An 11,759-nucleotide genomic window follows, 5' to 3' on the forward strand; every position below is an offset into this window, starting at 1 on the left:
TGCGCGCACGTCTAGACATCGCGAGAGATCGCGAATAATCGCAATGCAAAATTCGCGCCCCGCGGACGCGGATTCGGATTCGGATTCGGCTCCGACGATCATGGTACGGCATTTTTGTCTCGTGGAGAATTGAACGTTAGGTTAGAAAATGAGCGACAAGCGAGAACGACAACACGTGAGCGGAAAATGTTGACATGGCTGTTCGATTTAAGGCGCAGCGAGCAGAATTGCGCTTACACGTACGTCGAACGTGTCACCCTCTGCGAGTCTCCCTGCATTTTCCTTCTCCAGCGATTGGCTAGAATCGTTCGACCGCTGGAAGCTGGAAAAGAGGGAGAGGCTCGGCGCTGTACTTACGGTAAGTTCAATCTCGCTACGCTAAAACAAAATAGCATTTTTGCTCTTAAAATAACTTGCGCAGTATTGAATTAATTAATTATCGAATAAACAATTTCGAACTTTTTTAACCAACAGTGTTTCATGATGCACGGACACCAGACATGTATGATGATAACTCACCGACCTCTCAAGTACGCTTCCAATGCGCATAACTTCATGCGGAAACGGTGATTGATAGAAATTAATTTTTATTGTTATTTAACATATTTACTTCTTAATTTTTTGTTATTTAACATGTGGAAGAAAAGATTGGATTAGGGATAACGAATTGATAGTTAGAAATGTTGCTTTAATGATTCTACCTTAGTTGAATTATATTAACAATCACCAATTAAGTTAATCGAAGTTCGATCGAAGTTGCTCTAAATTAATTTTGTTGAGAAAAATTTTGTGCGACTAGCATTGAAACAAACAACATAGCAACTGTCACGATAATATTATTTGTTTATTATTCTACAAATACACTTTATTAATGATCTTTGAAACGTGACTCTTAAGTATTTACTACTGTATGAGCATAGAAAATAATATTGATTTAATAATAAGTATATTCGTTCGACCCTCGTGATCTGATCATAATTCTCGGAAAGAAAGATAAATACAAGAAAAATAAGTAGCATATCTAGCGAAAAGAAAAATAAATCTCAACGATCGTAGCCACCGCGAAGAAGAATAAATATCATCGGCGAATACTAATATATGCTAATCCATTTATGCAGATATCTCATCCGAACTGCGCATGCTGATAATTCATTATTTACGTATTGCGACGATCCTATCGATTTGACGTCAATTTTTGGGAGAAGCGGATTTTGCACACGGATATCGACATATTTCCCAATATGGTTTCCACGTAACTGGAGTAGGGCACGATTGGAGATGACCGACGCTTCTCGGAACGGCGACGAAACTCGGATCGACTACGACAAAATTGCTGCAGTTTTTTTTTTATAGTTTCCTCTCGACCTTCTCGCCGAGATTATCACGTTATGGATGTTAATGTTAACACATTGCATGACGAGACATCTCGCATTTCTTATTTATCAATCAAGAGCAGTTATTATTCGGTAACATAGCAGTGATTTTTAACTGCGAACAAATCTTAAGTAACTTAAAAATATTTAACGTAAAAAAATAGCTGGCTACTGATTAACAATAAGATGTGTCTGGTTCGCAATATGATAAACTTGCCCCCCTTCGCCGTCGACGATGTCATAACAAGATCATCGGGTCAATCGGGTCTAGATAGAGAAGTTTTCGATGCGTATAAGATGGGACCGACAGAGTTGAGTTCAAAAGCGCGAGGGAGAGGACGTGTGATTTTCGGACGCGATATTTATTCGTTCATATATATCAATTAACGCTGTCGTAAGGCACGTAGTACAACGCCGATAGTCTTGCTCCAAAGTAATCTTGCTCCAGGAGAGATATGTCCACGCTTAAGGAACAGCTTTCCCATATGCCGAGTGACGATAAGTATTCGTTCAGTAGACCGATGAGAGACAGGGAATCTGCGCGTAGCGCGAGGGATGTACGTGTGAATATCAGCGAAAATGACAAAAGGTACCTAAGGTAGTTCTTTCCATCGTTCTTCTCCGGACGCTTTATTAGTTAAATATAAGCGAACAAAGCGTAAGCGATGAAAGTGATGAATATATGACAAAGAAAATATTGTAGTAAGAATTATAACAGGATTTCCATTATTATTTGAATTTTTAATGTACAATTTGTCGATCAAAAATTCAGCGCTCAGTTTTGCTCCTGTACAAATTGTTACGTTTTATTTTGTCCGCGGGAAGTATAATTACGATATCAATACGATAAATTTAGACGCGACGAAAAATAGACCGATTACGCTTTAAATTTAAAACCCGCTTTAGACGACCTAATAATTTGTGTCAGAATACAAGACAGAATTCTATTTATAATTTTATATGCCTTGTACGAAAAAAACATTTAGAGAATCAAGAATACACACATGTGTTATAAATATTAAGATGCGAGCATATGTATCAAAATACACAGCGTGTAAAATTTATAAATGGAATTCTGTCTCGGAATCTGACGCGAATTATAGAACGTCTAAAATGGGCTTAACAATAAGTATTGTTATATATAAATTGTCCCCGTAACGTGGTTTAAAATACCTGTAACTTTTCACAATGCGCATCGTAATTTTTACCAACGTGATTAGCTAAAATCAATAGTTCATTGTCACTATTACAATTTAAATTCTTACAACATTACGTTCCACGTTATAACAAAAAAAATGTGAAAAGGAATATGAAGCATCTTATATAATATTTTCTCTGTGTATGAATAAGTCGGAAGGGGGGTAGGAGACTTGTGAACGAATGAAAAAATCTAAACGGCAAATAACTTCAGAGGGAATTCGCGTTTAGGGGCGAGTACGAATTAGGCGCTTGCGGTTACGGCAAGAACAATGTCAAGTTGTTGTATGTGCGTCGGAGCGACGAGTTGCGACACGAGATTCGCGAGTACGAGGTCGACACGCATCTGCGCCTGAGCTCTCAGAGGGATTATCTCGAGGGTGACAATCGGGACATCATCGCGACGGATAGCCAGAAGAACACGGTGTACCTGATGGCGAAGAAACACGGCATCCACTCGCCCGAGGCGTTCGCGCTTCTCCTCTGCTCGCATTTCCTCTACATGTACGAGCAAGTGGCGGAAGTCAGTATCAACGTCGAGGAGTACCCGTGGGCGAGGTACCAGGTTGACAACCGGCCGCACAATCACGCCTTCATTATGTGCCCCACCGCAACGAGATTCTGCCAAGTCAGTCAGCTCAGAAACGGTACGGCTCGAGAAAGAGATGATTGCTCGCGCGATTCTGTGTCACGTAGCTCGCCGAGATTGATTTGGAAAGTGGAAAGACGACACGTTGAAAATGTATAGCTTGCGTTGATTAGATCAAAAATAGAAAATACATTTTGACAATGAGATAATCATAAAATCTATTTCAGAGTTCAAGTAAATTTACTATAATTAGTAGAATTAACTTTCCATTCTCGGCTGGCGTGACCTTTTTATATCGCTCTTGCAAGAAAGTAAACAAGTAGGATTACGCGTAAAATATTTATGAGTTTTCTTATCTTTCTGATATCTCTTTTACTTAAAATATTACTTCTCGTGCTATTCAAATATATGCTAACGCAATACATTTTAATATACATATTTGCCGGAAGCATATATATTTGGCGTTCTATTTTGAAAAGAAAATTTCATAAAGCTTATTATAACATCAGAAAGATTGAAGTTATTTGAACGAACAGAAAAAAATAGCCCGTTAATTTATTTTGGAATTTAACTCAATTCTAGAATCACCACGAATACGCGGTGGATTAAAGGAGCTGCGAGTATTGAAAACCACGCAAAGCTCATTTACGGATTTCATTCAGGATGAGTACAGGACGTTGCCGGACATGAACGATCGTATTTTCAGCACCGTCGTAACGGCGACCTGGGACTTCTCCACCGCGACCGGGGTGGATTTCGACCGCGTGTGGGACATGGTAAAGGAATGCATTATGCAAAATTTCGCGGGTCCACCGGACACGGGAATCTATTCGCCCAGTGTGCAGAATACGCTTTATCTCACAGAAAAGTGCATACTTAATAAAGTCAAGCAAGTTAGTATAATAACATGTAATTATTAAGGCCCCTGCACAATGAAAAATGTAAGGAACGAGGAACAGATATTAGCGATTAGAACTAAGGAATCAGGAATAAAACTGGATGCATAATGAAAAACACAGACAACAGAAATAGGAAATAACACAGGCAATAAATTTTTGACCTATCAGAAGCCGTATATCAATGCTATCCTCAGTCCTAATCGCTAATATCTGCTCCTTGTTCCTTATATTTTTCATTGTGCGGGAGCTCTTACAAAACAACAGTCTACTATTTTAATTTTTTTTTTGTCAAAAAGATATCTTGATATATAATTTAATATTAAATTAATAAATTAAATAATTAAATATCTGGAAACTAATTTAATATTATTAAATTATTTTATCTTACTTATTACGTGTACACTACGCGGGAATGAAATATTTGCAGATTCGTAGCATCGAGATGCAAATGCCGAACAAGCATTACTTCGATCTGGATTTCAGCAAGTTCTCCAAAGTCATACAAGGACAGAACAAGGAAGTTTATCTGCCTATGGATAAGCCATCGGGTATTATTTACGCTCGATTAAACAGAAAGGATTTCTCTCCCAAATTGTAGATATTATTAAGTTAGTAATAAAATTTGAGTTTTAATAATTAATCTTACGTATAACTACGAAATCTCTCAAATATCTAAAGCCCATTTTAGACGATCTACAACTCGCGCTAGATTTCAGGATAGAATTCTATAATTTTTATACATTATATAATTTCATATATGTGTACATGTATATATTTTTTATTCTGATTCTCCAAATGTTTCTCATAATCGTGGCACGTGAAATTACAAACAGAATCATATTCCGATTCGGAATTCCGACGAGAATGGATCGTGTAAAGTAGACTCTAACGGTATCACGGGGAATGTGAGACAAAAAACGCTCGAGTTGCAAAAGAACATCTTTTAATAGAGTTATCAGGTTACGAAAAATTTTGCGTTAAAAGAATTCACTCCTAAAATAGATTACAATTTATATAGGCAGATATGTTCTCGTCGGCTGTGGACCTGTACGACGCGCCTCCGGCGTGGTGGGAAACGGACTGCGTAAGATACGGGTGGGTTGAAGTCTCGTCGGCCGGCTTGCTCGAGAGTAACCTCTTAATTAATCGACACAGGATCAGTTATACACCCGTGAGATCGCGACTGACGTCGCTGATGGGAAGTCACGTAGTGCGATTGACAGATCGCGGATACATGACGCGGCTCTCGTCGAGGCTGCAGGAAGATTACGAGGTGCGGCAAAGAGCTCGAATCGAACGAAGGAAATTGCGGGCCACCTCGGTCGTACCGGAACTGCGTGAATTACTGCCCGAATCGTTGCTGAAAACGACTCGGCGACGTCGTCCGTGCGCCCCAAAATTTCACGCGGGCGCGGCTAAACTGTGTAAACAACTTCCGCAGCTGTTACTCGCGGATGCGACCCAAAGCTCCACGTCGGAATTCTAAACGCGTGATTATTTCACATTTATTTTGCGCCGCTTTAGGCGAGCGAGATCTAGATGTGATCCAACAGAATACAGAGATGTCAAAGAAACATCTCTCGGGATGTCTGTTATTCGCGCAATAAATAACAAGCCATCTAAGTGAAACTTATATCAGACTAAGCGCTTGGAGAGACTAATCGTAAGCTTTCAATTAGCTAAACTAAAGCTAAACGAATGATTTGATGTAGCATTCGGTGACCAATTTTAATCACAATTAGTTAGTTTCAGCGTAGCCTTAAGTCGTCACCGTCTCCGACCTTCTCTGTCGCGATTTCTTCAACGGCAAATGGAACATGAGCTGCCGGTTGATGGGGATCCGCATCAGTATTCCCCTGGAGTTACGATCGATCGTATCGTAGGCGTCGTCGGTGCCTGCGAAAGAAAAAGATCGCTATTTTTAATCGCTCGAGATCGCCCAGCTCCGCCTCTTACTCGTTCCGGTCGACGAACGAACGATTGATTTTTCCGTCGCGCGGAATTATCCGAACTCACCTAGAATCTCGTCGCTCCAGAGGTCATCCCATGGATCCGGCTCGGACAGGTGTTGAAAGCCCGACGAAAAGATTAGCGAGGGATCGGGCGCGTATTTGTAGCGGAGGTCCGACCAGCCGAACGACGCGAGAGTGTCGCTAGAAAATTAAAAAGAACACTCATGGGTAGCGCCAGTCATGCGTGATATTAATATAACATTTGCAAATAGAGCTGAAGGATCTTGGCGCCGCGAGATTACGAGTTTTCTCGCGCGTGCTCGAGATACGATAACTAACTGAACTTGGAGTATCACTTTCCCTCGAGCGCGATGATTTATTGTTTCTATCCAGATTAGTTTTTTTTATCAGGTGCAATCTCGAGTCGCGAAACGAGTTTAATCCTTTTTACTCGAAAAACTGGAATGTACCTGTAAAGTTCGTCGAGATAGTATTTATCCGGAGCTTTCGTCCATGCTAATGGATGGAAAGGCATCGCCGGCATTGGAAGATAGTGTATGTGATAATGCTGCACGTGATTCGTCTTGGTCTTCTTCTCCTTCAGAGATTGGAAGAATTCCTTCAGTGCTTTCTTAGGGCTGCAACGTAAGAGGTGTTAATAAATGATGAAAGACGTAAAAGTGAAAAGTAGATATAAAATGACACGCTTGTCATCGTTCCAATCGAGAGAAGAGAGAGAGAGAGAGAGAGGAGAGAGAGATTCATCAAGAAGGCTTTTTAAAAATTGAACCGCTTCGGAGCGGGGCTAGGGTGATAAAAGCTTATTACTCAGACAATCGCGAGTCTACTTAAACTCAGCTTAGAATTCGATTACCGAAGGATCTAAAAAATTGTGAAAAAAATAGCATCGACCTTCCGGTCGAATAAAAATAACTCAAAATAAAAAAATTCACAAGGAGTTCAGATTGATTTGGAACATTCTGTATAAGACCAAATAACTCTTTTCGAGTCTTAATAGTCTCGGTACTGAAAAAAATAATAAAAAACGCACTCACTAGTCTAAAAAAAATTCTTCCGAGGGTCCGACTAGTAGCATCACGGGCAGCGCCAACTGCAAATTACCACAATGATTAATTTAGTACATTCCCTTTCGATTTTTCTTTTTTCTAAATTTTATTCTCTCGTTCACGCATATTTAATAATTTATCGGCGACCTCGAGCAACATCACATGCCGACTAACTTGACTTGCGCGCGCGCGTTGAATTATACTAAATTATTTATTAGCAGGATTAGCAGGTCACAGAGAGCACAAGTTGTCGAAGCACTTCCTCTGCGCAACGAGAAGAACTGTCGACCGAGATTCAAAATTTACGAGATCTATACAGCCGTTTAGATATCTATAACTGGTCGGTCATTTACTTGCAACACCAGCCCGGTCTTCATGCTGCAGCACCAACTGGAAGATCGGTCGCTTCGCTACGATTCGCAGTGATATCTGCGATATACGTATAACTGACAAACTGAGAATTTCGACGAAACTGGATCGCTTTATAGCCGCGCTCTTACCCTCTTTCTCTCCACGCGCTCATGCTTTTCATTTTTCCCTCGGCCGTGTTCATCAGGCTGTCGACCGAAGCCGACTTTACGTCTCTTGAGAAGCATGTGTCGCCGCATTGTCATAATTGCCTTCTCGCGACTATAATAGTCTGGGAGGCGTTGCCGTGTGACACATTACATTGTACGCATTATTACGAATTGTTGAATAGCGTTTGTGAATGTAAATAGGTGTAAAAACATTTTCTTATTAGAAAGAAAGTAAGAAGAATAGAATTTTCATTTCTATCGCCGTTGTGTGCGAATTTTTCTCATCATTTATTTATATCGAGTAATTTTAACTTTTTCTCATCGCTTTATTTATATCGAGACATTTTAACTTTTCCTTCTCTATATAAGAAAGAAGAGGTTCGAACCAATTCGAAAGATTTCCCAAATTATTCCCAAATAATAAGTTTGCTTTTAAAATTCTTTTGTTTAACCACTGGAAGGTTCCTTTCGAATTTCTCACATGTTTTGGATCACTTTTACACGACGATAAATGAACGTCAGCTTGCTATCTGGGAAATTGAAGAATTTCAAAGCAAACGGTGAGAAACATTTGTCCATAATAAGGGTAACAATAAATGTATCACTACTTTACTTTCTAATGAACTGTACCGAGAGAACTTTTACGTCTATATAATCTTTCCTACGAGCTGATGTAGTGCGGATCTTACATTTATACGCTGACAATCTTTTATATCTATTTAAGACCTGTCTTTTTGCCGTGACCACATGCAGTAAATCGTAAACGTCGGAGACGAGAAATCACATAAATATTTCTCTCGCAATGTACATCGAAGTAATTTAATGTTTTCATATGGCACCGCTCGCTTTCGATAATAGAAACTGATAAAATATGCCGGAAACTCCCCTTTTTTTCAATTATTTTACATGATTCAATCTGCATGTCCCAGTCAATCGACCCCAGTGGTCGACTGGCGTGTCTTGTGTTTTCCAGCGAAAGTGGAAATACAAGTTCTTACGATAATCGATAAAGATTAACAAGTTATCTCTGAGAAGAGAATCCTAAGAGATATTATATGCCGATCTTTATTATTGAATATGCGCGACGCAAGAAATTAATGCAAAGTCAATTTATGCGCTCCACGCACAATTAATGTAAAAAAATTAATCCACTTCGACGCATGTTGCAATAAAAAAAAATTGATTTCTGTGAGGAAGAGGGAATAAGAGGAGACAATACGAATGCGCTTGCGTCGCTTGAAATAAAAACAATACTAGTATGAGAATAACGTTTCCCGTAATCGACGATATGCAATTTTTTGCTTCGCTCTCCGTGCTCTGCGTGAGCGAGTTTTATATAAATGCGAGAGACAAGATTCACTCTAATGGGTCGACTAACTGGAAATCAGCGCTTTACTAGTGCACAGGATGTATGTACCACATGCGAATCTAATCGCGAGGATTACGATATTATACCTCGCGGGCACCTTTCACATACGCGCATAAAACGGAAGATGAAGAAAGGTGAAACTGACATTGTCGGGGATGTCTTATCCGCGGCGCGACAGGTTCGTCGATAATTATCACATTTTCACGTACGTCATGCATATGTCGCGCTTAAATCCGCAATAGATATAAATATCAATAGCGGCGGTTTTCCATCGATTTCTTTCAAAATTCACTTTCTCCCTTATGGACGTCGCAAAAGGCGAGGAAGCTAAATTTCGTTTGATAACAATTTTTGCAAAAGAGATAAAACAATAAAAACAAAAATCCTGCTCTATTATATAAAATAGATATCCTCAATTCCTCAACCTACGATCTCCAATTTCTGACTTCCGTTTTATCCGGTTCGCTAAGAAATGTCGACGTTATAATATAAAGAAGTTTTTAAATAAAGATATCTTGTTTTTGTATAATTTTCAAAAATAAAACTTATCCGCGGCCTTCCGGTTATTACAAAAATTTTAATATGGTTGCATGGTTTAATATGGACCTCTTGCAGATTATACTGTCTTCTATTCTCCTCCTCTTCATAAAAATCAATTTTTTGTTTAAATTTAATATGCGTTGAAGTAGATCAATTTTTTGCATTAACTTTGCGTCAATTTCTTGCGTCGCGCATATTCAATAATAAAAATTGGCAAAAAATATCTCTTGATAAATAAAGATTATTGGGGTTCCCTAATGAAGAAGATTTATCGTAATATTTCTCCAAACGGTATAGGGATCTCCTAATGTAGAAGATTTATCATCGTTTCCGTACAAACGGTGAACATTTCCAACTTTGTTGCCGGCGATTATAAGTTTCACGCGTTGAGCATGTAATTTTCTTGAAGGATGATCGATGCGAGAGTCATTATAGTACAATTTCACAGTCCATGAAAGCGCTGTGAAGAGACTCGAGGGAATAATAACGACCTAACGCTTGATCACCTCGCTCGATAGATATATTCGATCAATTTGCCGGCCGTGGAGAGGCGCGAATTGGCTTTACGATCGTGCTACATCGACAATGAGCTTGACAAGTTGCGTTAATCAATTTCGCCAGGAGCGAAACGTCATCAGAGAACGTCCTACTAGCATGATAATCTCTGAACCGAACGGGGGGTGAGGGGGGGGGGGGGCGCGTATATAGGGGACGGGCGACTTTCCCTTATACGCGCGCGCGAGACGACAATGTCGACAATGACGGCGATGACTGCAATGCAGTACATGACTGCGGGGACTCGGCGACGACGGAAATCAACGGTTTCTATTTCGTGCAAGCTCCGCTCGCGAATGCGCCGGAGGCACAGGCGGATTGAGCCGGACATGTCATTACGGCTGACTGCGAAATAACGGTCAACTTGGCGTTTTCTCCAAACGAGAACGAGGGGAACAATGGTTGTTTACACTCCTCACGATACACTTCTCGACATGATTATCTTAATTTGCATCGAGAAGCCGCGACCGCCGTTCCACGTCGGTTTAGCTAGGACCTGATAAAAAAAGAAAGAGAGATAGATAGATATAACAATGAGCGAGGGTTCACCGGGCTGCTACTTTCGACCGGCTCGCGAGAAGCGGGACGGGAATTAATGGGGGAAGAATGGACGAATTGGAACGAATCTCGGAGAGACGAATAAGACTTCGATTCTTCTTCTCGAGTCATCGTCTGGTCTTTTGTGGGGCTTTTTTTCGCGCGGGTTCCGCTTCTCGACGGAATCCCCCGTCATCGCGATTGATGGCCGGGACCAACCCCTCCGGTACCGGGGGGAAACTTTCCCCGCGAGAGAAAGCCGGTGCCAGGGTCATGGGCGATGGCGCGCTCGGAAAATTGTCGAGTAAACAGTAAAAACCGGTTCCAGTGCCGATTCCTCGATCGATCGGTCGTCTCGTCGCCGTCGTTCTCATCGACATTGTAGACGACACGCACTCTGCTTTATGCCGTGATTCCTGCAGATACAAAACGGCCCCGAGGTGTGCATGTATATATATATGCAGCGATCGCGCGATTTCTCTCGCATGCGATTACTATCGTAGAGAAATATATATAAGTACAGCTGGATAACGGACGGGAAAAATGACGGAAAAACCGGAATACAAACGGCTCGCAAAAAGCGAGAGGATCGTTTTTATTCCTACGCAACTCGGGGCGTTTATGGAAAATGATTTTATCCGCAGGACGGAAACATTTTTATCTGACTCGAGTGCAAGACAAATTTCTTGTACTTGCTGATTCGATTATCTTATTGGAAATGGCTGAAAAGACACGAGAGTAGGTTGAATAGGTTGCGAGACGTTTTATATTTTATTCCAACATTTTTTGACGTATAAAATAGGAAGTATTTTGTGAAACACTTATCTTTCAATGATTTCATTTTCACGTTCTTATAACGGAATGATGAGATAAATTAATGTAAGGAGAAAACGTTTGATTATTTTTATAGAGAAAAATAGTACCAAATTGCATACTATTTTTCAAAAGAGCGCGTGTGTTTTCATTTTATTTGCATTCCGAAGAACGTCAGTGAGATTTTTACTTCTTTTCGTAACTAATATATGTTTTTATTGTTGCGCTTCTCTCTTAAATCGCGACATTTCTTGTACAACAATTAATTACGATCGAATTTAACAAGCTATATCCATTCTACCAATGCAGATTAACTTTTTCGACTCTTAAGAAGCTATAGACTGGAAAAA

General features: G+C 40.2%; 3 protein-coding genes across 3 annotated transcripts; 2 read left to right on the forward strand and 1 right to left on the reverse strand.

The window, feature by feature from the left end:
• Window positions 1-128: 128 nt before the first annotated feature.
• On the forward strand, window positions 129-4,698 carry LOC139810314 (uricase-like). The gene is made up of 6 exons (XM_071773728.1): window positions 129-358; window positions 475-566; window positions 1,119-1,962; window positions 2,802-3,217; window positions 3,742-4,052; window positions 4,486-4,698. The coding sequence occupies exons 3-6, from the start codon at window positions 1,829-1,831 to the stop codon at window positions 4,654-4,656; spliced, it is 1,032 nt and encodes a 343-aa protein (XP_071629829.1). The 5' UTR covers window positions 129-358; window positions 475-566; window positions 1,119-1,828; the 3' UTR covers window positions 4,657-4,698.
• A 144-nt stretch (window positions 4,699-4,842) lies between these two features.
• Window positions 4,843-5,544, forward strand: LOC139810385 (uncharacterized). Its single transcript, XM_071773891.1, has 2 exons — window positions 4,843-5,153; window positions 5,214-5,544. Exons 1-2 carry the CDS (start codon window positions 5,083-5,085, stop codon window positions 5,542-5,544), a joined length of 402 nt encoding a protein of 133 aa, XP_071629992.1. The 5' UTR covers window positions 4,843-5,082.
• LOC139810354 (uncharacterized) lies at window positions 4,985-9,603 on the reverse strand. The gene is made up of 5 exons (XM_071773826.1): window positions 7,431-9,603; window positions 7,066-7,121; window positions 6,481-6,648; window positions 6,075-6,211; window positions 4,985-5,954 (listed from the first exon to the last, which is right to left on the reverse strand). The coding sequence occupies exons 1-5, from the start codon at window positions 7,452-7,454 to the stop codon at window positions 5,818-5,820; spliced, it is 522 nt and encodes a 173-aa protein (XP_071629927.1). The 5' UTR covers window positions 7,455-9,603; the 3' UTR covers window positions 4,985-5,817.
• Window positions 9,604-11,759: the final 2,156 nt, after the last annotated feature.

Source organism: Temnothorax longispinosus, chromosome 1, assembly GCF_030848805.1.
Source record: "Temnothorax longispinosus isolate EJ_2023e chromosome 1, Tlon_JGU_v1, whole genome shotgun sequence".
Taxonomy (NCBI): domain Eukaryota; kingdom Metazoa; phylum Arthropoda; class Insecta; order Hymenoptera; family Formicidae; genus Temnothorax; species Temnothorax longispinosus.

Excerpts from the sequence above, each read along its gene's own strand:
- LOC139810354 (XM_071773826.1), bottom strand. The coding sequence starts at position 7,454 with ATGAAGACCGGGCTGGTGTTGCAA. Across the intron at positions 6,212-6,480 it reads TATCTCGACGAACTTTACAG|CGACACTCTCGCGTCGTTCG; the intron begins GTACATTCCAGT and ends TTAATTTTCTAG. Across the intron at positions 5,955-6,074 it reads CTGGAGCGACGAGATTCTAG|GCACCGACGACGCCTACGAT; the intron begins GTGAGTTCGGAT and ends TTTCTTTCGCAG.
- LOC139810314 (XM_071773728.1), top strand. The coding sequence starts at position 1,829 with ATGTCCACGCTTAAGGAACAGCTTTCCCATATGCCGAGTGACGATAAG. Across the intron at positions 3,218-3,741 it reads AGTCAGTCAGCTCAGAAACG|AATCACCACGAATACGCGGT; the intron begins GTACGGCTCGAG and ends ACTCAATTCTAG. Across the intron at positions 4,053-4,485 it reads TACTTAATAAAGTCAAGCAA|ATTCGTAGCATCGAGATGCA; the intron begins GTTAGTATAATA and ends AAATATTTGCAG.
- LOC139810385 (XM_071773891.1), top strand. The coding sequence starts at position 5,083 with ATGTTCTCGTCGGCTGTGGACCTGTACGACGCGCCTCCGGCGTGGTGG. Across the intron at positions 5,154-5,213 it reads ACGGACTGCGTAAGATACGG|GATCAGTTATACACCCGTGA; the intron begins GTGGGTTGAAGT and ends TAATCGACACAG.